Source organism: Leucoraja erinacea, chromosome 8 (genome assembly GCF_028641065.1).
Source record: "Leucoraja erinacea ecotype New England chromosome 8, Leri_hhj_1, whole genome shotgun sequence".
In the NCBI taxonomy this organism is placed as follows: domain Eukaryota; kingdom Metazoa; phylum Chordata; class Chondrichthyes; order Rajiformes; family Rajidae; genus Leucoraja; species Leucoraja erinaceus.
Genome location: NC_073384.1, coordinates 44,805,465 through 44,832,701, shown reverse-complemented (window position 1 = coordinate 44,832,701; position 27,237 = coordinate 44,805,465). Strand labels below are relative to the sequence as shown.

The following is a 27,237-nucleotide window of genomic DNA, read 5'->3' as shown; positions in this document are numbered from 1 at the left end:
TTTTTGGAAATTATTCACTTTTTAATGAACTCTATTTGTTTTTCAGAGTGACAATTTACTCAGTTATCTTACAGTGGAGGAAACACTGACATACACAGGCTTGCTCACACTTTGTGGAAACACTAATGCCATCAAAAAGAAGGTAGATTTACTTTTGTGAAAATGATTTTGCCAGTGGTAACATACAGAATATAAAGATGCAATTAATATGGTTTACTCCTTTACTCCAATCTCCCAAAAGTCTTGTAGAATGTAGAGCTTCTGTGCTTGCAGAATCCCAGTGTTTTTCACTTGCTACCAAGCATGCACCCACAACAAAACCTGGTGTTTTCTTTGATCCATCTCAGAAACATAATTGTTGAAGGAAATGGATATGTCATACTGGTATAAAATTATTGAAGATTACGGTTGGAAACACTGGGACAAAATAAGCGAAGTTGAACAATTAAAAATTCACTTGAACCAAATTGGAGTTATAGACGCAAGTGCTGGTGTAATTCAGCAGGTCAGGCAGCATCTCTGGAAAATGTGGATGGGTGACATTTCGGTTCAACGTTTTCCAGAGATGCTGCCTGACCTGCTGAGTTGCTACCGTACTGTGTGTCCTTTTGTGTATCAATCGGCATCTGAAGTTTTTTATTTCTACATTCCAGTTTGCAAGATATTTTGGCTAATATTTCATTTCATTAATTGCATATTAATGTTATTTGCATTTCAAAGACATTATATAGGTAAGGTTAATAGTTTTGAAAAAACCTCACTGATAACTGAAAATCTGACGAATGGTCTTTAAAGGATCATCGACCTGAAACATTAACTCCGTATCTCTTCCCATGAGTGCAGCCTGACCGGTTGAGTATTTCCAATATTTTCTGTTTTTACTTATTGATAAAAATGGGATTAATTTGTCTTGTTTATTTGTGTCAACAGGTGAAATCTGTCATGTTAGAGCTTAGCCTAAGTCACATCGCCAGCCATGTGATTGGTGGCCGAGCGTTTCGAGGGATTTCAGGTGGAGAAAGACGTCGAGTCTCTATAGCAGCGCAACTTCTCCAAGATCCCAGTAAGACCGATTATAAATATGGTTTGAATCCACTTTTGCCGAGGAGCAATCCAATTGTTATCGGCATAGATAAACAAGGTCCACCACCAACTTTCCAGGTCCTTTAATCTGGACAAAATGACAAGAGTGCACTTGAACCCCCACCAACCCTGAAAACACCTCGAAAATACGGTGCTTGTGTCAGGTGATCCGATCCGCAGATTGAATTTACCCCTATGGCCGGGGGTCTGGAACTCCGACCTAGTTGGAGCCAGCAGGTCCGTTCCCATAGACGACTTTGGAGACCAACTTTGCAAGCCGGTATCTCAGACCCCAGCGACCTAGGCGGACTGTTCCAGTCTGTCTCCTCTCGAATGCCGTGGCCTCTGTTGGTCTGGCAAAATAGATAATTCAGAAAGGCTCTGGAACCAACGTTGCTGGAAAATCAGGGGTGGACTGGTATTTTTAAAGTTCTTACATTTTAGAAGGGCATAAAAATTTGCATTTGTATAGCATGTTTAATGATCAAGAGAGTCAAGAGAGAGTCAAGAGTCAAGAGTCAATTTATTTGTGCACTTTTTTGCACATATCATGGGCCATCTCATGAAAAGGTTCTGATGAGTTTAACTGAAATTAATAAATGCAGGAACCTAAGAATGGTTGTGTGGCAGATCTGCAAAAAATAAGTTTTTTTCATTAAAAGTAACATTTTAATTAATGTTTTAAATTCAAATATAATAGAAGGAAAATTAAATTCCAGTCTGTGTGCAGTCCAGTCTAACAATTTAATTTTACATTTAAGTGTGATTGATATTTATTCGACCAGCAGGTTCCTTTTCTTGGTGTTTAATTACATATCTGGAACTTGTAATTTTTTTAACTGGAGATATTGTATTATTTATAAATAGTTTTTTTATGCAGTTGTTTAATTTTTCAAAAAACGGATACTGCTTCAATAGGAATATAATTATTTAAATTTGGGATATCAATCTTGCACCATACCTATTGAAGACACTAGATTAGTTTATTGTCATAAGCAATGAAATTCCTTGTTCACACAAAGTTCACAGAGCAAACAATTTACATACAGTAATGATAAATACAACAATAATTACAACTATTGATGCAAAATGGTGTATGACATTTTTGCTAAGAACGTGTATTAAATTTCAACATATGTAACTTTTAAAATCAGAAATCATCCTTCTTGATGAACCAACCACAGGTCTGGATAGTATGACATCCAACCAGATTATTGGATTACTTTCAGAACTAGCTCACAAAAATCGAATAGTCATCCTGACCATTCATCAGCCTAGATCGGAACTATTCAAGGTGAGCGTGCTGTTAATTGGGGTTTGCTAATTTTGAAGGTTGGAATGGGATTTCAATGAAAATATGCAAAATCAGCATGTTTAACTGGGTCAGGGCTCTGAAAGAATTGGAATGGGTAGCTTGCAAAATGGTACACTGGAAAATGTTGCTGTTAGAAAGAAAATAATTATCCTAGCCTCCAAACTAGACACAATTTTATAAGAAATAAAAAGGAAAATATATAACTGTTGGAAGCCATAAAAAGAAGTAGGACATGCTGGTAATGCCCAACTCAGTTAGGATCTGGAAGATGTAGATGGGCTAATGCTTTGGGAATGTTCCTGCATTTTCTGTACCTATCCCTATTTCATGTCTTTTATTATGCTACAGTAGATGTAAAGTGTAGAACCAATTCATTTTTGCACATTTCTCAAGTTGTTTGACAGAATTGGCATAATGAGCTGCGGAGAGTTGGTGTTTTGTGGTGGAACTGAAGAAATGGTAGATTTTTTTAGCAGTTGTGGCTACCACTGTCCTGAATACTGCAACCCATTTGATCTCTACGGTAGGTATCGTTCTTGTATGTCTTAAACAGAAAATGGAAAAAAGATAAATACTGTAAACTGGAAGTCACGACTTTGTGAGGCTACGCATGATCGCGGATTTAGCAGATTCCAAAAGTCAACGTTTTATACAAAAAATACAGCTTTTTATTTTAATTCATCTTTTTGCCTTTTTGTTGTACTAAATATTAGTTATTTTAAAAAGTGTGAAGAATTCATTTTAAAAGTTTGATTTTGTAATGGACTTTTAAGAAAGAAAATGTTCCCAAGGTGCTTCATTGCAATGCATTTGGACATTGAGTCAAAAGAAATATTGGAAGGGAATCTGCAGACAGAGTAAAGAGATTACTTTTAAATTGAAGGGACAAAAGTGCTGGAGCCCAGGAGGCGACAGCAGCGGAGGTTTAGGCAACGTTTAATTCCTTCAATGAGGGGATTGACATATGAGCAGGGAAGGTTAAGTAGGAGGGAACTCTACTCTTTGGAGTTTTATGTGTGAGAAGAATGAGAATGTTTAAGTGTGATCTACATTAGGAAACAGACGCAGAGAAATACGTGAGGGGCCTTGAAATGGATGCACCGTTGATCGATCTCAATGTTGCAGGGATCAAAAACTATTTCTGTGCCATAGAAATCTGCAGAATAAGGGGGGGGATCAAATGAAGAAAACTGAGAAATGATAAAACTAGGTATCTCCTTTGGCAGAAGATTGTTGGAAATGCTTCATTTAATTTTAGCACTCGTACTGCCCCACCAATTTTGAGAATGGGAATATTCAGGATCTTTCCTTCTAAAAGCTGTTTATTGTACAGACCATTCACAATAGATGGTGATTTTAGCTGTAAAGGGGATCTGGGGGATAGGGGGAGAGGGCAGGGATACTCTGTCCATTCGGTGCTGGTTTTGCTGTTCAACACGACCCGTTACAATTGGAGCTCATCACGTTAAAGTACATTTTGCTGCATCGCCTGACCTGCCCCTCGGAGAGTCTCTTTGAACCCAGGTTAATTTTTTGGCTCGATAGTGGTGGGAGTGAGGGGTATGCTGGACACTGAGATTTTTTGAGATAGCCCCTTTGAGCCAGGTTCTTTACATTCACGAGGTTTCTTTACATTGAAGAGGGGTGATATTTCCCAGCACCTCCTAATCCACAATTAAGTTATTTTTTTCTTTTTATTTTAGGGAGATTGAGTGGTCTTCAACAGCTATGAGTTGGGGAACTAGAGCAAGATGAGTAGAGTAAAAAGAAAAGGTTTTGGGTCTAAGGCTGATTGTTTGTGAAACTTGTCCATGTAAACATTAAACCCTATCGTAACATGTTTTGTGTTCACACATTTGTCGAAGTGGCTACTTTCACCAACACCTCGATGGACCTGGTGGATATCTCGCAGAATCCTGGCTATCTTGTGATGTGACTATGTTACATATCATGTTTGTATACAAAATGGTGACAGCTTTTTATTTTAATTCATCTTTTTGCCTTTTTGTTGTACTAAATATTAGTTATTTTAAAAAGTGTGAAGAATTCATTTTAAAAGTTTGATTTTGTAATGGACTTTTAAGAAAGAAAATGTTCCCAAGGTGCTTCATTGCAATGCATTTGGACATTGAGTCAAAAGAAATATTGGAAGGGAATCTGCAGACAGAGTAAAGAGATTACTTTTAAATTGAAGGTAGACAAAAGTGCTGGAGAAACTCAGCGGGTGCGACAGCATCTATGGAGCATCTATAGGCAACGTTTCGGGCCGAAACCCTTCTTCAGACTTATAAAGTGAGCAGGGAAAGGTGTGGGAGGCAAGGAGAGAGAGGAGTTTAAGAAATTTGCCGAATGTTTAAGTGTGCAACGTACTTGGATAGGAAAGACGCAGAGAAATACGAGTTTAATGCAGAGAAATCGGATTAGTGTTGATCGATCTCACAGTTGCATGGATCAAAAAGGCCCATTTCTGTGCCATAGAAATCTGCAATTCTATATCATGGGTCAGATACAAATGAAGACACAACTGTAAATGATAAAACTAGGTATCTCCTTTGGCAGAAGATTGTTGGAAATGCTTCATCCTTAATTTTAGCACTCGTACTTGACCCCACCAATTTTGAGAATGGGAATATTCCTGGATCTTCTCCTTCTAAAAGCTGTTTAATTGTACACCACCATTCACAATTAGATATGATAGGACTGTAAGACCAATCTGATGGATAGGTTGGGAGAACAGTTAACTCTGTCCATTCGGTGCTGTTTTTGCTGTTCAACACGCATGTGTTACAATTGGAGCTCATCACGTTAAAGTACATTTGCTGCAGTTCCTGACCTGCCCCTCTGTAGTCCTCTTTGAACCCAGGTTAATTTCTTGGCTCTATAGTGGTGGTAGAGTGAGGGGTATGCTGGACACTGAGATGATAGATTGAGATAGCCCCAACGCCACTGTTCTTTACATTCCCGACCCACCATTCTTTACATTGAACAATGTAAGATTTCCCAGCACCTCCTAATCCACAATTAAGTTATTTTTTTCTTTTTATTTTAGACATCCTTTCGGAGATTGAGTGGTCTTCAACAGCTATGAGTTGGGGAACTAGAGCAAGATGAGTAGAGTAAAAAGAAAAGGTTTTGGTCAGGAAGGCAGATTTGTTATGAAACTTGTCCATGTAAACATTAAACCCTATCGGTAACATATTTTGATTTCACACATTTGTCAAAGTAGCTACTTTCACCAACACCTCAGGTGAACCCAAAATGGTTAGCGATATCGAGTACAAAAGAATCCTGGCTATGTTGTGAATGTGACATAGTTACATGTCATGCACTGTAGCATGCATGGTGACAGATGTAGTGCTGATGTTCGTGGTGATCTTGAGGGAAGGCACTTCTAGCCATGAGCCTGCCTCGCCAAGTTCTAGTAGCAGATCTGAGGCACTTCTGAACAGATATTCTAAGTTTCTGCAATGAAGATGTCCAAGGCGTCAGAGAGCGGAGTGAGAATCTGTTGCTCTTGGGGATTACCTCTGGAAGATTGGAGAAAAGCAGTGGCGATTTAGGAGATGGAAAGTTAATAATATCAGAGGTTTGGAGATTAGAAACATCAGAGGCTTGGGAGGCTGGAAATGATGTCACCCTGTGTGCGATTGATGTGCAAATTGCACCAGACAGACAAGGGGAGACGAGACGTACATCAGCAAATGCCAAATTTCCAAAATGGATCTAAACAACCAGGAAATTGTTTTTCTCTCTGGGAAGCATTCATTGTTTTTCAATTGCAAAAGACTGAAAACAGTAGAATTGTGTGATTTATTTCTAAGCAAATGTTTTGGTTTATTGACCGCTCCTCAGAATTCCACTTGACAATGAGTGCTTTTGAAAAGAGCAGACACTCAGTATTGAGAAATGTAATCAATTTGATCACCTCCAGCAGTCGTCCTAATGGTGGAGACTGATTGCTTGAAACTGGTGGCACAGCTCCAGACATGCTCTTGAATGTTGAGCATCCTGCAGTTTTTAAGCAAAGCAAGGAAGTCAATTCTGAGAGTAAGTAATTAATAGTACCTGTACTGCGATAAGAACTCTCCTTGTCAGAATCAGTTTAATCTTTTGAGCTAATTCAAAATAATTAAAAACAGTGATGCATTAAAATGCTTAACAATTATTTCTGGAATAGAATGCAAATGAAAATGAGCAAAAGGGGAACAAGTTGTTGAAATTAAGGAGTTTACCTTCTCTTTCATAAACGATTTCCATTGATTTTGCACACTTTCAGTGACATAAACTTTCAAGCAATATTTAAATTTGGTACAGATTCACCAGGATGTTGCCTGGAAATGAGTATTAGGGTTATTCAGAGAGATTGAACAGGCTAGATTTGTTTTCCCTGGACCAGAGGAGGATGAGGGGTGACCTGAAGAATGCAAATAAAATTACGAACGTGATAGTTAAGCTAAATAGTAAAAATTCTTTTCCTAAAAGGGCATAGTTTTAACGTGAGAGGTAGGTTTTGAGGGAATCCGAAAAATGAATTTTTTCATACCGAGAGTGGTCCAAATCTGAAATCTGACAGCAGATGGAATAATTAAGTTATGCAGCATGGAAACAGGCCCTTCAGCCCAATTTTCCTATGTCAACCATGATGCCCCATCTACACTAGTCTCTCTTGCCCATGTTTGGCCCATATCCCTCTAAACCTTTTCTATCCACCCCATCCATATACCTGACAAATGACTTTTAAATGTTGTTAATGTTCTTATCTTCACTATTTCCTCTGGCAAGATACTCAGACAACATTTAAGAAGCATTGATATAAGCACTTGTTTTGTCAAGGCATGGAAAGCAGACAGTGTTCATATAATTGGGCATGAGCATCGGCGGGGAGTTGTTCTGCCAAAGGCCTGGTTTTGTGCTGTACGACTCCATAATTCTTTGAACCTCTGAATAGGCTTAACATTAGTTTCATATAAACTGAACTGTTCATTTGTACAGCTGTTAACTTCTTGCTGTTAAAACTTTCAGTGGACCTGACATCTGTTGACACCAGAAGCAAGGAGAGAGAAATTGAGACTTACAGCAGAGTTCAAGAAATTTCCTTATCATACCAAAATTCAAGAATATTTAACAATGCCCTGGTGAATATTAATGCAGCAAAGAAAGAAAAACAGTCGGCATCTATTCCATTCAAAAACACAGTTTCTCCAAATACATTCTTTAAACTTTGGATACTGATCAGGTAAAAAACTAGAAAAATATCTTGCACCAAATGTTATACGCAACAGTACTTATTCCATTCGTGATTTATTTAAAAATGGACTAAGGTATTGAGATTACACATTTGTCGAGATTTCAGTGATACATAAAGGTTGCTTGCATCCAAGTCCTTAACAATGCAGTGCATGACCTGAGAGCATAGTTTTAGTTTAGTTATTGTCATGTGTATTGAGGAACAGCGAAAAGCCTTTTTTCCCCCTGCTACCTAGTCAGTGAAAAGACTACATGTTTACAATCAGTGCAAGGCAAAGTCCGATTAAAGATAGTCTGAGAGTCTCCAGTGAAGTAAATGGTAGGTCAGGACCACTCTCTACTTAGGGATATCATGGTTTAGTTGCCTGATAGCAGCTGGGAAGCAACTGTCCCTGGAGGTATGTGCTTTCACACTTCTATACCTCTTGCCTGATGTGAGAGGGGAGAAGAGGGAGTGACTGGGGTGAGACTTGTCCTTGATTATGCTGGTGACCATGCTAAGGCAGCGTGAAGCGTAGATGGAGTTGATGGGAGGGAGGGTGGTTTGCGTGATGGTCTGGACTACTTCCACAACTCTCTGCAATTTCTTGTGGTCTTGGATGAGGCTGTTCCCAAACCATGCTGTGATGCATCCCGATAAAATGCTTTCTACAGCGCATCTGTAGAAGTTGGTGAGACCAGGAATAGTATGGATTAGGCTGAAGCATTTTCCGCCTTCTTCAGCCAGAAGTATAGAGTGAATAATCCACTTTAACCCCTTCACCTCGTCCCCATCATCACAGGTCCATCTTTTCCTGTGGTACGAAGAAACAGGTGGGAATACTAATTATAGCAAAGGCCAAGAGATACGGCAACATCCCAACTGTTGTGTTGTAGACCTGCTCTCCAGAACAATCCACACTTCTAGCCAAGTGGCTCTAGTATAGTTATAAACCTCATAATATGAATAGTCCATGTATATCCTGTTCATAAAATGCAGGAGATATCCAAACCAGTCAATTATCATCCGATCAATCTACTCTCAATTGTCAGCCAAGTAAAGGAAAGTATTGTAAATACAACTATCCAGCACACCATCCCGGCAAAAGCTTGTTCACTGGTATCCAAAAAAAAAACAAGTACTGGAGTAACTCAGCAGGTCAGGCAGCATCTCTGGAGAATATGATTAAGTGGTGTTTGGGGTCTCACACTGATATCCAATTTGAGTTTTGCCTGGACCATTCTGCTTAAGACATTCTCGCAGCCTTGGAACAAACATGGACCAAAAAGCTGAATTGCAGAGGTGGGGTGAGAGCAACTATACTTGCTCTTGATATCAAGGCAGAATTTGACTGAATGTTGCATTAAAGTGGCTGTATTCTATGCAAAAATATTGAAATTGTTTTTTAAAAAAGGCCAGTGATGTCAAAAATTAACTTGATGTCTCTTTAGGCAGATGCTGAGCATTTTCAACATTTTCTGCATTGGTTCATGTTTCAGCATCCCCCGTAGTATTTTGCCTTCACATATAAGCTCTATGGAAACACCGTAATCTATTTAGTCTTATCAGGCATTCTCCAACATATATCAATCTTCAATGAAGGTCCACACCAAGATAATACTGACTCAGCACTGCTAATGGTCTGCCTAACACATTTCTCGTGGCAGCATGCCGCATATGCATGTGGGTTGTGGATTAGAATCACCATCTGTGTTGTCAGTGGATGGTCCTTGCTGTTCTTAGCCATGCTTTGATTTGCTGTTGTAACTGAAATATTGCAGAGTCTGCAAAACTGATGTTTATGGAAGGTATCATGACAGATTCTGGGCATTTTGTTGCATGATGTTTCACGGTGGTCAACAACTGGATGTTGCGTTAATGGAATCACTGATTTTTGCTAAATGGTAGTGTTAATGTACGCTGCCCTTGAAATAACCTGCATGCAGACAGTGGCACTGTACACTATAGTAAAACTCACAAACCCATGAGTTCAGCCTCATCCTGGTAAAAGTCAGCACCAGGGGATGGCACAGTGGCGCAGCGGTAGAGTTGCTGCCTCAGCGCCGGAGACCCGGGTTTGATCCTGACTACGCGTGTCGTCTGCACGGAGCTTGCACATTCTCCCTGTGACCGGGCAGGTTTCCTCCCACACTCCAAACACATGCAGGTTTGTAGGTTCATTGGGTTTGGTAAAGATTGTAAATTGTCCCTTGTGTGTATGATAGTGCCAGTGTATGGGGTGATTGCTGGTCGGCACGGACTCGGTGAGCTAAAGGACCTATTTCTGCACTGCATCGCTAAACTAAACTAAACACAGACACATTCAGAACTTCTCTCAGTGCAATCTGTGCCCTCCACTGAGGTTGGAATTAGGGATGTATCACTTTTTAGATTTCAGTGTCAGTCATTCTGGACATTGTTAATGATTTAGGTATGAGTATTTTCCTGAATCTCCTGGGTTAATGCAGATGACTTTGAAAAGCATTATTTCTCTCCCTCTTCTAACAGTTTGATCTACTCTTTGCAAAACAAAAGATATTTTAGCATTTTCTATATTTTATTAAATTTGAGAAGAAATAATTTATTGCTTTGCACTTTCAATTGCAGGCGAATTGTAAGAAATTTATCAAGGAACAAAATTGGGATAATAATGCGACTCTCCCAGAATTTGCTTTTTGGCTTATTTGTTGTGTTCTTCATGATGAAGCTGAGCAGTGATCCATCAAAAGGTGCAGTGCAAGACCGAATTGGAATCATCTACCAAAGCGTAGGTGCCTCACCATATACTGGAATGCTGAATGCTGTTGCTTTGTGTACGTCATTGATCATGCTTTGGTTCATAGATTTGTAAGCAGTCTGTTTAGGTTAAATTAACATATGCCCTGATAAAAATAAACTTTGCTGTCAAAATATTGACAATGAGAAACTTTAGGTTGATGATTAGATTTTCAGTGCGTCAGAAACAAATCAGTTCAAAAAGCCAGTTCATAAAAAAAATGAAATATTGCTCATAATGTGAAATACAGAAAATGTAATAAGATGTTCAGTTACCTTTCACCAAATAATCCAACCTGAAATGTTCACTCGCCTCCATCCAAATTAATTTGTACTTAATATTTTAAATTAAAAATTGCTCTATGTGACTTTTTTTTAACACAATGTGTGGTCTTTAGACCAGTCCTCTTACCCAAAGCCTTATTCAGGCTGCTTTAAAAACATATTCCAGCATGTTTCATTGGTTAAAATACTGTAATTTGGCATTCTTAACTTTCAGTTGTTTTGTTTCTTTTCATAATATTTTTTTTTCTGAACACAGACCCATCGTTACGCTCGGTTGGTGACCAGGAAAGTTCAGATGGTATTTATCAGAAATGGTTGATGTTGTTGGCCTATATCATTCATATACTTCCTTTCAGCATCTTCAGTGTGGCTATTTACAGCTTTTTTGTTTACTGGTAAGAATTCCTTCACCTATCAGAGAAACATGGTAACAATAGGGCTAATTCTGCTCCTATCACATGACCCTATAAGCTAAGGCGCTGGTAAGCCCGCATTTGGAATATTGTGAGCAATTTTGGGCATCATATCTGAAGAAGGATGTGCTGGTACCGAAGAGGGTCCAGAGGAGGTTTACAAGAATTATTCCAGGAATTAATAGGTTAACCTATGATGAGTGTTTGTTGGCACTGGGCTTGTACCTGCTGGAGTTTAGAAGTATGAGGGCAGACCACATTGAAACATACAGAATACTGAAAGGCTTGGATAGAGCGGATGTGGAGAGGATGTTTCCATTTGTGGGAGAGTCTAGGACTAGAGGTCAGATAATTAAAGTACATTCTTTTAGGAATGAGATGAAGAGAAATTTATTTGACTAAAGACGTTTCTCTTCATCTCCTTCCTTAAAAAAAGTCCTTTATTGATGGTGGTGAATCTGTGGAATTCTTTGCCATAGAAGACTGTGGAGACCATCAGTGAATATTTTTAAGGTAGAGATAGATAGATTCTTGATTAGTACAGCTGTCAGAGGTTCTGGGGTGAAGGCAGAATGGGGTTAGGAGGTAGAGAGATCAGCCGTGATTGATTGGCGTAGACGAAGTTAAGAGTTAAGAAACTCTTAAGATGTTAAGAATGGCCTAATTCTGCTCCTATCACATGACCCTATAACCTAATATGTGTACTCTGCCAGTCTAGAGAATTATCAGAAACAAAAAATGTGTTTTTTAAATTGACTAAGTAAATATTTGGTCATTGGTCAGTGCACGTCGATGGGACTAGGGGACTAGGGGAAAATAAGTGTTCGGCACGGACTTGTAGGGCCGAGATGGCCTGTTTCCGTGCTGTAATTGTTATATGATTATATGGTTATATTTGATTTTATTTCCAAAAGGGATGTTTTTTGGCTTGTCTCTTTTTAATACATTTAACTTTCAAAATTCTACTGTGCATTTCATTGGGAATACAGATTTATTAAAACTAGAGAGTGAGCAGTCAAACGTAGTGGGATTTTGTTAATTTGGACAGTCTTAGACATATAAAAGGATTCTGAATGTGTTATTGTACCAATCTACTTTCTCGACACACAAGACAATGAACAGTCGATTCGCTTTTACGATGGCAAGGCAGTTTGATGAAACTTTGTAATCTATAACAAAGCAGCAACTCAGCCTGATGTAATCAGTTGAACATTGGTCAGAAAACAAAACTGCCTTGGAATAATCTGAGCTACATTATTTTATATTACAACTAGGCTAAAAAACTAAATTTTCTATGAACCCCAGCATTTTAAAAATATGTATAGGTTTAAAAATATTCCATGTTATACGGAGAATAATTTAGTTTAGTTTAGAGGTACAGCGCGAAAATAGGCCCTTTGGCCCACCGAGTCCACACCGACCAGCGATCCCCACATATTAGCAATACCCTACCCATACTAGGGACAATTTTACTTGTATACATTTACACCAAGCTGATTAACCTATAGACTACGTCTTTGGAGTGTGTGAGCAAAACTGAAGATCTTGGAAAAAACTCACGCAGGTCACGGGTAGAACATACAAACGCCATACAGACAATCACCCATAGTCAGGATAGAACCCATGTCTCTGGCACTGTAGGGCAGTAGCTCTACCACTACGCCATCATGCCACCCCAATAATAACAGTTAATTTTGCAAAGTTCATAAAAAATTTGTATTTGCCTTTTTCAAAACACTACTTTTCAACATCGATAATGTTTTATTATTAATTTTATTATTTATTATTAATGTTTAATGTTTTATGTGTCATTCCTAACTGTCACTATGTCATGTCACTTGCTGGCGGAGCACCAAGGCAAATTCCTTGTATGTGAATACTTGGCCAATAAACTTATTCATTCATATTGTACTAAATGAATGAACATGGATTTGCAGAATTGTCTATTCCCATCCATGTTTTTTATATTGCTTAATTTTCTTTACAAATATTTTAGCAAAACGAGTTTTGGTGATTTTATTTGTGTAAATGTTTGCTGTATGAGAAGAATGTTGCTCTTAATTTATTATAAATGTCTTACTTTATTTTTCAGGACCCTTGGAATGTTTCCATTATGGGAACGATTTGGATGCTTCTTTGCTGTACTCATAGTACCACATCTAGTTGGTGAACTTCTGACACTGATCCTACTTGGTGTTGTGCAGAATCCAAATATAGTTAACAGTGCAGTTGCTTTAATTAATGTAGCAGGAATTCTGTTAGGATCAGGCTTCCTAAGGTGAGATGTTATGAAATGTGTTATGATTACTGCAGCTTTGCTTCCAAAGAGAGTTATGCTGTTACATTATGAATTTGAATTTTATACTAGAAAATACCCAAATATTGGTCCCCAATAATATGTGACCTGCCTTGATTATTATAAATTGAATTGTTATCATTGAGAATGTATTAACGGCTAATTTAATAGCATCCACGCTGTGGGGATGGAGTGGCAGCATATAGACCACAACTTGGCTTTGGTATTTTACCTGAGCATTCAACGGAGCAGCATAAGCATATGCCTGATTCAGGTTTTTTCTAGGGGGGGGGGGTGATTGCCACGCGGTTTGTGTTACCGGAAAACGTGCCATATCGTGATTTTCCATAATGCAAAGCCACTTTATCTGTAGAAACAAGGAACTGTATATGCTTGCTCTCTGACATGGAAACTTTGGCAGTATACCTACGACAGTGGTGTCTAAAGCTAAGCAAAGGCAAAACATTGTCAACTGCAATCCATCTAAACACCAAGGAAGCTAAGCGAGAGCTAGCTGTCTTCATTAACAACAGGCACTTGGACTTCCAACAAACACCCACTTACCTGGGCGTAAAGCTGGACAGGTCGCTTACATTTCGTCAACACCTAGCAGGTCTCGGCAACAAGGTCATGGCACGTAGAGGCCTCATCCTACGCCTGGCAGGAACAAGTTGGGGAGCCAGTCCATCAACACTTTGCACCTCTGCCTTAGCACTTGTACATGCCCCAGCTGAGTACTGCGCATCCGTATGGAGTAGCAGTAGACACACTAGCCTGGAAGACACGAGCCTGAACAGCACCTTGCGAACCATCACTGGGTGCCTTCAACCTACTCCAGTCGAGCAGTTCCCTATACTTGCAGGCATTCCGCCTGCAGGGATCCGAAGGCAAGCAGCAACTCTGGCACTATCTCGTCGTGCCATAGACCCAGATCACCTCCTCCATCATGCCATCAGCAGAGAGCAGAGGCCACCCCCACTGAAGTCCTGTCACCCCTTTGCTCCACATGGAAAACAACTCCTAGCATCCATCCAGCCAACTGAGACAAAAGCACACTGGATAGCCACCAAGTGGTCACAGGAGTGGAAGGCAACCTCATCTCCATTACACAGCTACTTCTCTTCACCAGATAAAGCTCAACAGACTTCGTACTGGAGTTGGGCATTTCAATGCCAGCATGTGGAGATGGGGACTCCGCCAGAGCACAGCCTGTGAATGCGGAATAGAACAACAGACAGCCAACCATGTCATCTCTGGGTGCCCACTCTACCACCCACCAAATGGAGCTCAGTGCCTGGCAGACATTGACTCAGAGACAACAACCTGGCTGCTCAACACCCGGCTTGAGATCTAACTATTCCTTTTGTTTATGTTTCTTTCGCAAGAAGAAGAAGATGCTTGCTTATAAATAAGGACACAAAGAAGAGTCTGAAGATGGGTCCCAACACAAAATATCACCAATCCATGCTCTCCAGAGATATTGCCTGACCCGCTGAGTTATTCCAGCACTTTGTGTACTGTACACTATCTTTATCTGTACACGTGTCAAGAAACACAAGTTGTAAACAATATAGTGTTTATTTATTTACTTATTTTCACCTAGATTCAGTCAGAATGAATTTTATTCCCAATCTCAGGTTTAAGAGATAGGGAATAAATTTGTGAATTCTGTAAAGGCAAATTTCTGTTACCACCATGTATATTCCTTCCACTGACAGGATAGCATGCGACAGAAAGCTTAAACTGTACCTCGATACACGTGACAATAAACTAAACTAAACTACCCAAACAGTCATAGCGTAGAGGTCACCTGTCAGCAGTACACCAGCTGTAACACACACTTTGTGGTACGATGCACACTGAATGGATCAATCAAGAAGAGCCTAACACTTTGATAAAAGTAGTTTTTATTCAAGTTTCTCATCAGCTCACCTGGGAGTTTTGACATTTGATATTTTATGGTTGAGGGTACAAGACCCAATCCAAGACACGAGGACATAAATTTAGATAGAGACTCCTGTCTCAGTGAGTATTCAAGGACAGTTGGAGGTGCCGACTTTTGGTTGGGCCTCTGCCTATCTGCTCCATGAGGTATAAGAATTCTATAGGCCTATTGTAAAGAACAGAGGGGGATTTTCCGATGGTACTGGGAGATTCTTATCACCAAGTCACCTAACAACATTTAAAAGACATTTGGACATTAACATGGATAGGAAAGGTTTAGAGGGATACGGGCCAAACCCGGGCAGGTCGGGCTAGTGTAGTTGGGGAATATTGGTCAGTGTGGGCACATTGGGCCAAAGGGCCTGTTTCCATGTTCCATGACAAGTCTACATTACCAAAAACAGGTTCTCTGATGATTATCACACTACTACTTCCTTTAAGCAAAGTGATAAAAACAAATCCCTAAATTGCAGCAAAGATTCTGCTTCAAATTTCACCTCAAATATTCTTAATTGGCTGTAAAATCCTTTGGGATGTCTTATTTAGTTCTAAATAAACACAAATCTATATGATGTATAGCTACATGAATTAAATCAATTATTCACTGATGGGGAAACAAAATAAAACGTAATCACAAGGTCCAACACAAAACCTTTGTGTTTCTTCGTGGCTGTGACTCTCTTAAGTAGAACTTGAATTGTTGTGAAGTGTTTTAAATGAGGAAATGCATGGTGTTCTTGAATTACATGTTCATTCTTTCTCATCTTGTATCCTTGCTAGACAATGTCTTGGATAGAAATGTATACTGGTTTGGCTATATGGCCCTACAATCTAATAATTCACTTGCAATCATGTCTATATTCGTATAGGAACAATGGCCACTTGATAATAGTGTGCACTTTGAGAAACATATCTTTGTAACATGCTGCAGGAGATGATGGATGAAAATTGAAAGGGGAGAGCTCAATGTAAACACTGCATTTCAGCACACATTTGCTCATACAGTGTTGCTGTTAGACAAATGATCTAATACTGGCTTGCTTTGATTCTGTGATCTTAGGAGTGCAGAAGAAATGCCCAAAGTATTTCGCTGGCTGAGTTACCTCACATTTCAGAAATATGGAGTTGAAGTCCTGATGGTTAATGAATTTTATGGTTTAAATTTTACCTGTGGGAATGGTGAGTGTTTACCATTGTAATTAGATAAAATAATTGAAGCTTTACACTTGATTATTAGCTAGGTTGCTTGAAGATTCAAGATCAATATTATGGAAGGAATGTTCATAAATGTTGCATATCAAAAGCAAATCTCATGAGTTTTAATTAATTGAAAATTAATTGCAGAGTTCAATTAAACAAATCTTACAAATATTACAAGTAAAATACTTTTAAATACCTTTACGGTAGATAAAACTAAGAAATTCTCCTTTTTCGTTAAACTTTAGACTTTAGAGATGTAGCATGGAAACAGGCCCTTCGACCCACCGAGTCCACGCCGACTAGCGATCACCACATACACTAACACTATACTGCACACTCGGGACAATTTACAGAAGCCAATTAACCTACAAACCTGCACATCTTTGGAGTGTGGGGAAACCCACACGGTCACAGGGAGAACGTACAAACTCTGTACAGACAGTACCGGTAATCAACATCAAACCGTGCATTAGTTCTTTGCAGCAGAATCTGCTAGGCTTGGTGAGTCAGTATACCACAAATTTGTGGCATTTTGCTGATCTGAGGTAGTGTTGCTGGAAGAGTTTATTGTAGTTTCATCTCCTGATCCTGACATACTTTATTTACAGATTTGATTCAAATCTGCAACAGTATTTTCACATCCAAACTCCACCGCCTCCCCATCTTCCCGTCAGCCCTGTACATGTCCTCCTTACTTAACTATTTAAGTCAAACGATCCTGAACGGTACAAGAAATCTACCTATAACCTTTGCAGAGCCATTAAGGATAATAAGAGGGAATTCCAGACCTAGCTGAGTGTTGAGGCAATAACAGGTAGTAGCAAGGCTTGCACATTTTAAAGGGTTAGAAAGCCAGGACGGGCAGTATTGCTTCCATAAGTTAGGGTGCAGTCCGATTCACCTCTACTCAATTGGATTTTGTCGATGGATTGATGCACCACAATGCTGAATACTATATTCTAAACCCTGTCTACTTCTTTGCTCTAGCGATTGTACTTGAGTTTGACTTGATTGTATGGCGTTTTCTGATCTGATTGGGTAGCATACAAAACAAAGCTTTTCACTGTACCTTGGTACATATGAAAATAATAAAGCAAAAACCTATTTAAATATTATTTGTTTTTCCAATATTCTGTTTACCTCATTGTCTAATGTAAAGATTCAGTCATCTAGCAACCGACCAATTCTTTCGTATCAATTTGGAGTTCACTTTCATGGTACAAACTAGTGGTGACATGGTTCTTTCCTCTTTGCCATTTAATAGCTGGGCATGTTACGTTGTCTTTTTTTTCATTTCTGAATAAAATAATTGACCTCTGCTCTTCAAAGATGCTGGGAGAACTGATTTGCATGTTATTATTCTTTCAAGTTCAGTATTTATAGTTTTCAAATGTTAGCAACTTTAGAAGTAATGTTTTTTGCAGAAGTGTTTTACGTTTGATGGTCCATTGTGTTGTTTTGAATATAAATGATCACATTAGCGAGCTTTCTAGTCTATATGCCCTTCATTTAAGTACATAATATTCGTAAACTGAAGGTTTAAATGTCAAGAAATATAATTCTAAAGTATTGGAGATTGTGGGAGAATCTCCCAGAATTCTTCCAGAGATTAGTTATTCTGCATGCTCAACTGATAATGTATATAGTTGTAGTTCATGCATCAACAGCTTGTCCTGGCTTGTTGATTGTCTATCTGCATTTTCGTTACCTGGTTAGTCTTCCTTTTAGAGTTTTGTTGCTTTTTTAGCCTAGTTGTAATACAAAATAAAACAGAATAGAGTTCAAAAGTATACTGTTGAAATAAGTTTCAAATCTAAATATTACAAATATGTGACATTTTTATTGCCCAGTAAGACTGGAGGTCTTGCCTTTGCTAACATCTTCTACCTATATTACTAAAAGTCTGATCTTGACCGCTTTTGGCTCACTGTGCTGTGATTTCCGAGAGAACGCCGCCACCTACGGCCGTCATTTTTGGCCACCTCGTTCAGGGCCTCCCTCCGCCTTCTTAGACCGGGGGATTTTTCCAATCGATGACAAATCAGAGAGATATTAATGTTTTTAAAAAATTCACCATTCTCTCTGCTGCCCCTGCTGGAGGGAGGGGGAGGGACTATAAAACCAGGAAGTGGTGTGCCTCACTCAGTCTCAGCAAGATGGATGAAACCAAAGGGTCACGTCTCTCTGAGCTCTGAATAACACTGAACACATGTCTACTCAACTTAATTCTTCCCATCAATGAAAAATAAAAGTGTTATTAGTGTTTGAAAAATGTTGAGAATCTCTCTCCTGTCAATCACGCCATGAAGGCCCCACCTTTTCCGGTGGGGGGGGTTAGAAAACCCGGAAGTGTGGGTGTGGCTCAGTCTCTGCATGATGGGGGAGGGAGAGGTCACAACTCTGGGTGAGCTGTGAATCAACCCGAAGTGTGGGTGTGGCTGAGTCTCTGCATGATGGGGGTGGGGTTTTAGGTCACACCCTCTGTCTGATATGAAGCTGTGAATCAATTGAACACACACCCTGAATGTGGAATGAACTGTGACTTGTTTGGTGTTTTGTGTGGTTTTAAACTGCACTTGGTTTTGGTGGCCCCTGCCTGAAGCTGATGGTATGAAGCTGCATTTGAATTTGGTGGCCTTGCACCCTGCTTGAAGTGGTAGGAAACTGCACTTGAATTTGGTGGCCTTGCACCCTGCTTGAAATGGTAGGAAAATGGATTTGAATTTGGTGGCCTTGCACCCTGCTTGAAATGGAATTTCAAGGAATAGCCATGAGTCAACTACCAGCCCACCAGCCGTGAGTGAGCTGCCAGCAGATCAGGCTTGAGAGACTGAGCTGCCACCCCAAGAACCCATACCAGCGCTCCAGAAAGCCCCCCCACTGGCCACCAATATTGGAATTGGTGGAGAGGTGGAATATTGCGTCGGGGGACCAGCCCTCCTGTGTGAACATGGAACCCAACGGGTCCCACTTAGTCTAGTATTTACATATAAATGAAATAATGGAATGCCATTTCCAGGAAACACTCTTGCATCCTGGGTTTTGTATCCAAACTGCAGCCAACTGGTCTTACCTTTATAACCAGTTAGATGGGGCATCTCATTGCAAGAATAAAGTTAATATAGAAAATGTAAAATTAGATGCAAAGCAGTTATTAATACAAATTCCAAGTCTAATGTATAACATTGCTTGCAAGATTCCAATGAATGTGACTAATTGTATGATATTTGTACTCTGCAGGTGCACAATCATCTAACACCACAGATGCCCTTTGCTGGTTTACCCAAGGGGATCAGTATCTTGATACTACATATCCTGGAGCATCATCCAGATTTGTGTTCGACTTTCTGATGCTATACGCTTTTGTGCCTGCTTTAGTTCTTGTCGGCATTATTAGTTTTAAGATTCGTGATTCAGCAATGCAGTGAAAATGAGATGAAAGAGCAGGAACTTGAACTGCATACACTCCTTAAAGAATGTGAGGAAAACTGTTAAGTTAAAATTATCTTTCCCTGATTCCATGTTGCACTCTTCACTGTATCCATATTACCAATGAGAATTTGAACACAGCTGGCACCACAATCTAACACAAGTCCAATCCACTTATCTTTATCATGAATCTTTGAGTCTGAAGAAGGGTCGAGACCCAAAATGTCACCCATTCCTTCTCTCCAGGGATGCTGCCTGACCCGCTGAGTTACTCCAGCATTTTGTGTTTATCTTCAATTTCAACCAGCATCTGCAGTTCTTTCCTACATATATTTATCCTGACGTATATTTAAAGGCAGGATAACGATAAAGGACGAATCCTAACTGATACCTTTATTATTGATAACTGATTATCCTTTTACCACTTCAGGTATGATATGGTAACTCAGGTACAGGATATTCCTGCTCTCTGTTGATTAACTGTTTACCGGATAAACTTACTGAACTATGAAGAGAATGAAGGGCAGATAGATTTAACAATTAATTTGATCTTCATCCACAGACGTGTAAGAGGGAACATATATCATCTCTATATAACGAAAAGTATTTGTCTTGTTTGTGTCCACGATGTGTCAATCTGGTTTTCCTATCTTCTACCAAATGCTAGGCCACAGCCTTTCCATTTTCAAACATCCTACTCACATTTTTCCCGTCGTAGTGATAAACATCTTCCCGTCACATTACCACCTATATTTCCAAAGTTATTAATCCTTTAAATTTTAGAAACAACCCCAAAAACTCACCCATTTCGGAAAACAAATCCGAGTGACGTCACAATGCACTCGCAAGGCAGGCAGGATACTCCAGGAGGGAGGGGCACTCCAGCGCTCGCGGTGAATGAGGAATGGTGGCGGCTGCCGGCGCCCGACGGCCGCCTGGTACCTGGTGGGGAGGGTGGTGCCGCGGGCCGAGCTCGGAGACTGGGTCTGGGCTGGAGCTGAGCCTGGTCCTGGAGCTGGAGTGAGGGCCGAGCCCGTGGGGCTTGGGATGGGGTCGGGAAAGAAGCCGCTGCTGGAACCAAGGACGAACTCATCCCTGACCCCGTAGATGAAGTCGGGGCCTGGACTGGAGCCCAGGCAGCGGCCGAGCTGACGGCTGGAGTCTACGGGCCAGGCCGAGTACGAGAACCAGGCCGAGTTCCAGGCCCTGGCGCAGCTCTACTACCTGGGTAGGTGCTGGGGCAGGGAACGGGAGTGAGGGGAGGAGGATGCAGGAAATGAGGAGGAGGGAGATGGGGTAGGGAGTTGTTGGTAGAGGGAGGTGGGAGAGTGTGGAGGAGGGAGATGAGGGGTTGAGGAGGGATATGGGGGTGGGGAGTGGGGTGGAGAGGGGAATGATCCTGGGGAGGTGAGGAGGGAGAGTGGGGGGTTGTGAGGGAGATGAGGGGGTAGGGCGGGGAGTTGCCATGTCTACACTCACTCTCTCGCCCCCTCCCTCTCTACCCCCTATCTACCCTCACTCACATCCTCTCTACCCCCCCTCCCTATCTAACCCTCTCCCTCTACCCTCCCTCCCCCCTCTCTACCCCCCTCCCTCTCCCTCTGCCGCCCCCCTCTCTCTACCCCCTTCCTCTCTGCCCCTCTCTCCCCCCCCTCTCCCTTTCTACCCCCCTCCCTCTTACCGCCTCCCTCTCTACCCCTCTACCACCCCTCCCTCTCTACCCCCCCCCCCTCCCTCTGTAGGGATTGAAGAGGGAGGGTGAAGAAGAAGAGGTGGGAGTGCTGGGGGGTGAGGAGAAATGAGCCGTGCCTGCCAAGTTGGGGTCAATGCATGAGTGGTGCAATATTGCGTTGGGGGAACGGCTTGGATTGGGGGAACGGGTGAGTGGTGGAATTTTGCGTTGGGGGAGCAGACCCAATTGGTTTGGTTATCCAGTTTCAATCTAGTTTTAAGTAAAAATCAATCAGAAAACATTAAAAAAATGAATGCTTAACCAGGCAGCCAAAGATGGTGCAGTAGTTATAGAGAATTGTACCGTAAAAATAGATTGAGGGAAGGGACATTTAAATCATAATATATTAAGTTAAAGTGAACTGTGATTGTTGTAAATATTTCTACTTATCTACATATTTCAACATGTGGCTGATTAAAATATTTTAGACAATTTGTTTCAATGAAACCATTTAAAAAAATGAAAATCAAACTAAAATAGGTGCTGCCTGACCTGCTGAATATTTTCACTATTTCTATGTTATCTGGCTCATGATAACAGAAAGTATTTTGATATCGCACAACTATTTTTACTAGATTAAAAAAAATAATTGCCATAATTTCCTTATGGAGAAAATGAAATATAGGTACTAAATGACCATCATTTTAAACAAAGATTTATCATTTTAGGATGTTTGATTTTTTTACACTGATTTTTAATTATTGAGATATTCTGGTAATTACATTCACTGAATACATTATTTTAAAAATAAGTTTCTGAACAAAGCAAAGCTACACCTAATTTTCATTTTATTTCAATTCATATTACCTATGAAATTGTCAACCTGTTATATTGTATATATTATACAACTGAAAATAAAACTCCATTATCAAAAAAAAATCATATTCTGTTGTTTAGTTAATTGTTTTGTTGGTGATAGCTATAATATTCCAGTAACTTGTTTTGATAATTAAGAGCAGATATTTGCAGTAAAATATAATGGACATTCTCAATAGAGCTTTCAAAATCCTGCTTTCCATGCTAAATAAGTAAGTTTATTGCCCAGTATTCACATACAAGGAATTTGCCTTGGTGCTCCGCCCACAAGTAACAACATGACATAGTGACAATTACGAATGACTCAGAAAACATTAAACATTAATAATAGTTTTGATTTGATTTGATTCAATTTATTGTCATTGCACTTTTCAGTGCAACGAAATGGTTTAGCCTGCAGTCATAACATAGACAAAATAACAAACACTCAACACAGTTTAAGTCCCAAAGTCATTGTCTCTTCCCTCCTTGCTCTCCATCTGCGCTGAGGCAATCCAAGCCTCCGATGTTGTGACCCCACCGGGTGATGGTAGGTAAGTCCCGCGGCTGAATCCGTGCTCGCAAACGGGCCGGTTCAAACTCCGCGGCCCGGGGCAGTCGAAGCTGTCGAAGCTGCCGCCCTCCAGTCCAGTGGACGCAGCTGTAGTTGCAGGAGCTCCGGAAAACAGAACTCGAGCTCCCGATTATGTCATCCACTGGCCCGCGGCCGAGCCTAAGAGGCTCCAAAGTCGGGTCGGAAGTTGGGTCGCCCCGCAACCACAGCCCCGAAGTTGGTAAGTCCTGGCTCTGCTTCCAGCTCCGCGATAGGCCTCAGCGCAGACAGACACGGAGAAGGGGGATATGGCAGGAAAGGTTGCATCCCCCCCGAAGGAAGAGTCAAAAAACATGTTACGCCCACTCCCCCACACATACACAACTAAATAAACCAAAATAAACTGTAAAAACGGGACAAGAGAAAACAAAAAAAAAGAAAAGACAAACGGACTGCAGGCGAGCCGCAGCTGCAAGGCAGCGCCGCCACTTCCGGAGTAAAGCATTAATGATAAAACACCATTGATCAAGCATGTGAACCAACAAAATACCAGATCAAATGGAGGCTACAGATTTCTGGCTGTTGAGTAGAGCAACTACTCACGGATAAAAAATGTTTTTATGTCTAGCTGTGGCAGCTTTGACAATCCGGAGTCGCCTTCCAGAGAGAAGTGATTCAAAGAGTTTGTGGTCGGGGTTAGAGGGGTCAGAGATGATCTTGCCCGCTCGCTTCCTGGCCCTTGCAGTGTACAGTTCATCAATGGAGGGAAGGTTGCAGCCAATAACCTTCCCTGCTGATCGGACGATTCGCTGCAGCCTCCAGGTGTCAAGTCAAGTCAAGTCAAGTCAAGTTTATTTGTCACATACACATACGCGATGTGCAGTGAAATGAAAGTGGCAATGCTCGCGGACTTTTGTGCAAAAGACAACAACAAAACAACCAAACAAATTATAAACACAATCATAACACACATATTCTTTTACATAATAAATAATAGAAGGAAAAACGTTCTGTAGAGTTAGTCCCTGGTGTTGTGCTTGGTGGCTGAGCCAAACCGGACCATGATGGAGAAGGTGAGAACAGCCTCTACGATGGCCGTGTAGAATTGGACCATACATGGAATATTGTATTTTGGCAAATCAAGAAAATTAATCTTATCAATCAACTTCAATTACAAGCAGAAAATATGATGGTGATCCAGTATCTATGGTTGAAATTGTTAATTTTTGTATCAGTTTACAATATCAATGTATGTAATGATCCAACACCATTATAGACATAGATTGTTTGAGCATATATTGGATCAACACAAGCATATTATTAGAGATGGACAATAATTGACAAGTGACAGACAGTGATGTAACTATGCATGGATATTGATAGTGGGCAGATTACTACATCCCTTGATTATTACCTTCTGAAATAGCTCTACAAACTAAAAAGTCATCCTCCTTTCTGTTGGCCTGAATCTACATGTGAGCCTGTCAGCACCATTGGTGAACATAGATGAGTTAATCACCAACATGGGTTAATCTTGGCCTTTAGGAACTGCGATAGAACTTTTATTCAAAACTATATAAAACTCTTAAGTGACTAAATTCCTTATGAAACTTGGTACGAAGCCAAGAGGGGAGTATTAACGCTGATATTAGGAATTTACTTCAAGGTATGACAGAAAATAACTAATGTCTAGCAATTAAAGAATTACAAGTCCCTCTAACGGATCAAAATCCGAACAAGAGAAGTGGTGCGTCTAACTGGCTATCAAGTTATAGTCTACATTACAGCTTCGGCAGCTTCGTCCGTCCCGGGCCGTGGAGTTTGAACTGGCCCATTCGCGGAGCTCGGATTCGGCCACGGGACTTATTTATCATCACCCGGCGGGGTCACAACATCGGAAGCCTGGTTTGCCTCAACCCAGAGGGAGAACAAGGAGGGAAGAGACAAGGACTTTAAAAGTTTTGCCTTCCATCGCAGTGAGGTAGACTCACTGTGGTGGATGTTTATTGTGTGTTTTGTTATTTTATTCTATGTTATGACTGCAAGGCACGAAATTTTGTTCAGATTGTAAAGTCTGAATGACAATAAAGGATACTTTACTTTACAAGAAAAGACAATCTACAGTGTTAAAAAAAAAAAACACATTTGAGAAAATCTCAGAATTCAGCAGCGAGACCAAGACAATGAGAAGGAATTAGAAATTAGAATATGGGAGTAGTTGACAGGGAATCTGTAATACAGACTGAGAGCTTCTGGAGATTTGTTAAAAGCAGAACAATTAGCCACAGTTAATGTGCATCCCTTCGAGGCTGGGACAGGAGAATGTAGGTACTTTCTCCTGCAGCTGCTCTCTACTCATCCTGACCCGCTCGCCTGGGAAAACAGCATTTGATGCTCACATAGCAGCACAACTCAGAGCTCTTAAAAAGATTATTAAATGTTTATTAAAATCTGACCAAACAACAGAAAGTAACATAAATATCAATAATCAAACTAAGTGGGACCTGTTGGGTCCCTGTCACACGGGAGGTCTGGTCCCTCAACGTAACCCGTTCCCCAATGCAATATTTCACCACTCACCCGTTCCCCCAATGCAACCCGTTCCCTCAACGCAAAATTGCACCACTCACGCATAGCCCCTAACTGCGCAGGCGCGGATCATTTCCCATCATCTCCCAGCACTCCTTACCCCCCCTCTTCACCCTCCCTCTTCTTTCCCCTTCCTCCTCCCCTCCCCCAATCCCTCCCTCACCTAACCATCCCCCTCCTTTCCCCTAGCCTGTCACTCCTTCCCTCCCTCCCTCCACAACTACTCTCCCCTCCCTACCCTCTTATCCCTCTCACCTCCCCCACTGCACTCTTCTCCCTCTATTCCCCACTCCCTACCTTCTGCACTCCCCCCTCCTCTCCCTCTATTCCCCCTCCTCCCCCACTCTCCTCACCTCCTCCAATTTCCCCCTATCACTCCCTCAATCCCCCCACTTCCCCTCTCCTCCCTCACTTCTCCATCCCTCTCCTTTCCCACACCCTCAGTCACTCCCTCCATCCATAAAAAGCAGCATCTGCAGTTCGTTACTCCACAGGTCATTTATTGTTAGCTGTGGTTTAGATCCCGTTGACTTGACGATTGGACCAGTGTGTGTGTGTGTGTGTGTGTGTGTGTGTGTGTGTGTGTGTGTGTGTGTGTGTGTGAATTACTGTGTGTGTCACAAACTGCTGTGTGTGTGTGTGTGTGGTCCCTCCCTGTGTGTGTGTGTGTGTGTGTGTCCTGAATTACTCAAACTCTGCCGCTCTGCTTCCCCACCCTGCCATCAGACCGCTCCCTGCTGCTGCTTGGCCCTCCCCACCCCCTGCCCACCCGCCTACCTGCCTGGGGTCCTGGGGTTGGGGGAAGTCGGTGTTCGTCATGCTGAGCACCACGAGTTCCCCAGCCTACCCGCTCCTCTGAGAAGCCGTGAGGTTGAATCACCGCAACGGCGGCGGAAGAGAGGGACCTGGGGGGGGGGGGGGGGTAGAAGGCACCACCATTGCTGCAAAGGGCGGGCGGGGGAAACGGGCGAATGATGAGGGAGAAAGAGACGGGACCTGGGACTCCACTGGACCCCCCCACCCCCGGGTCCCTCTCTTCCGCCGCCGTTGCGGTAATTCAACCTCACGGCCTTCTCAGAGGAGATCTTCTCCACCAGCTCATCGAAACTCGTGGTGCTCACTGTGACGAACACCGACTTCAATCCACATTTTATTTTATATCCTTTCTAAGTGAGTGTTAAAAATTATGACTAAAAATATACAATATACAGATTCAATTTTTTCATCGACATTTATTAGGCTCAATAAATTTGAAGAGGAAATAGAACATTTAATTTACTGAAACAGAAATGAAATGTGCAATACTAGTTAATGTACAAAAGAATAATGTTAAAACAATGCACATATAATGGCACTCTAGATAATTGCCAAAAAGTTAATTATGGACTACAAAAATTATTTTCAAATTCAAATTGCACCATTGAATACTGAATGTTCAATTATCTACCATGCATGTCAAATTCCATTTCTTTCCATGATTTTGATGCATTTCTTTTATATTGTTCAAGTTCCTGAAAGAATAAAGTGGAACATTATGGTTGTAGGCTCAGCAAAGGGTTGTTTTTAAAGTATTTAAATAATATAAAAACACACAAAAAAAA

The 27,237-nt window shown here is 41.0% G+C and overlaps 2 protein-coding genes across 2 annotated transcripts in view; one reads left to right on the top strand and one right to left on the bottom strand.

Moving 5' to 3' along the window:
* Nucleotides 1–21,235, top strand: part of abcg5 (ATP-binding cassette, sub-family G (WHITE), member 5) — a 28,749-nt gene extending 7,514 nt beyond the window's left edge. The window contains exons 4-13 of the mRNA XM_055639618.1: nt 47–142; nt 931–1,063; nt 2,238–2,377; nt 2,792–2,921; nt 7,421–7,634; nt 10,233–10,438; nt 10,942–11,080; nt 13,191–13,376; nt 16,399–16,517; nt 19,779–21,235. Of these exons, the coding sequence (XP_055495593.1) occupies nt 47–142; nt 931–1,063; nt 2,238–2,377; nt 2,792–2,921; nt 7,421–7,634; nt 10,233–10,438; nt 10,942–11,080; nt 13,191–13,376; nt 16,399–16,517; nt 19,779–19,966 (1,551 nt within the window). The 3' untranslated portion in view covers nt 19,967–21,235. The remainder of the gene's footprint in view (nt 1–46; nt 143–930; nt 1,064–2,237; nt 2,378–2,791; nt 2,922–7,420; nt 7,635–10,232; nt 10,439–10,941; nt 11,081–13,190; nt 13,377–16,398; nt 16,518–19,778) is intronic.
* Nucleotides 21,236–26,851: 5,616 nt separating this feature from the next.
* The window catches only part of dync2li1 (dynein, cytoplasmic 2, light intermediate chain 1), a 33,552-nt gene continuing 33,166 nt past the window's right edge, over nt 26,852–27,237 (bottom strand). Inside the window, exon 13 of the mRNA XM_055639616.1 lies at nt 26,852–27,147. Within this exon, the coding sequence (XP_055495591.1) occupies nt 27,076–27,147 (72 nt within the window). The 3' untranslated portion in view covers nt 26,852–27,075. The remainder of the gene's footprint in view (nt 27,148–27,237) is intronic.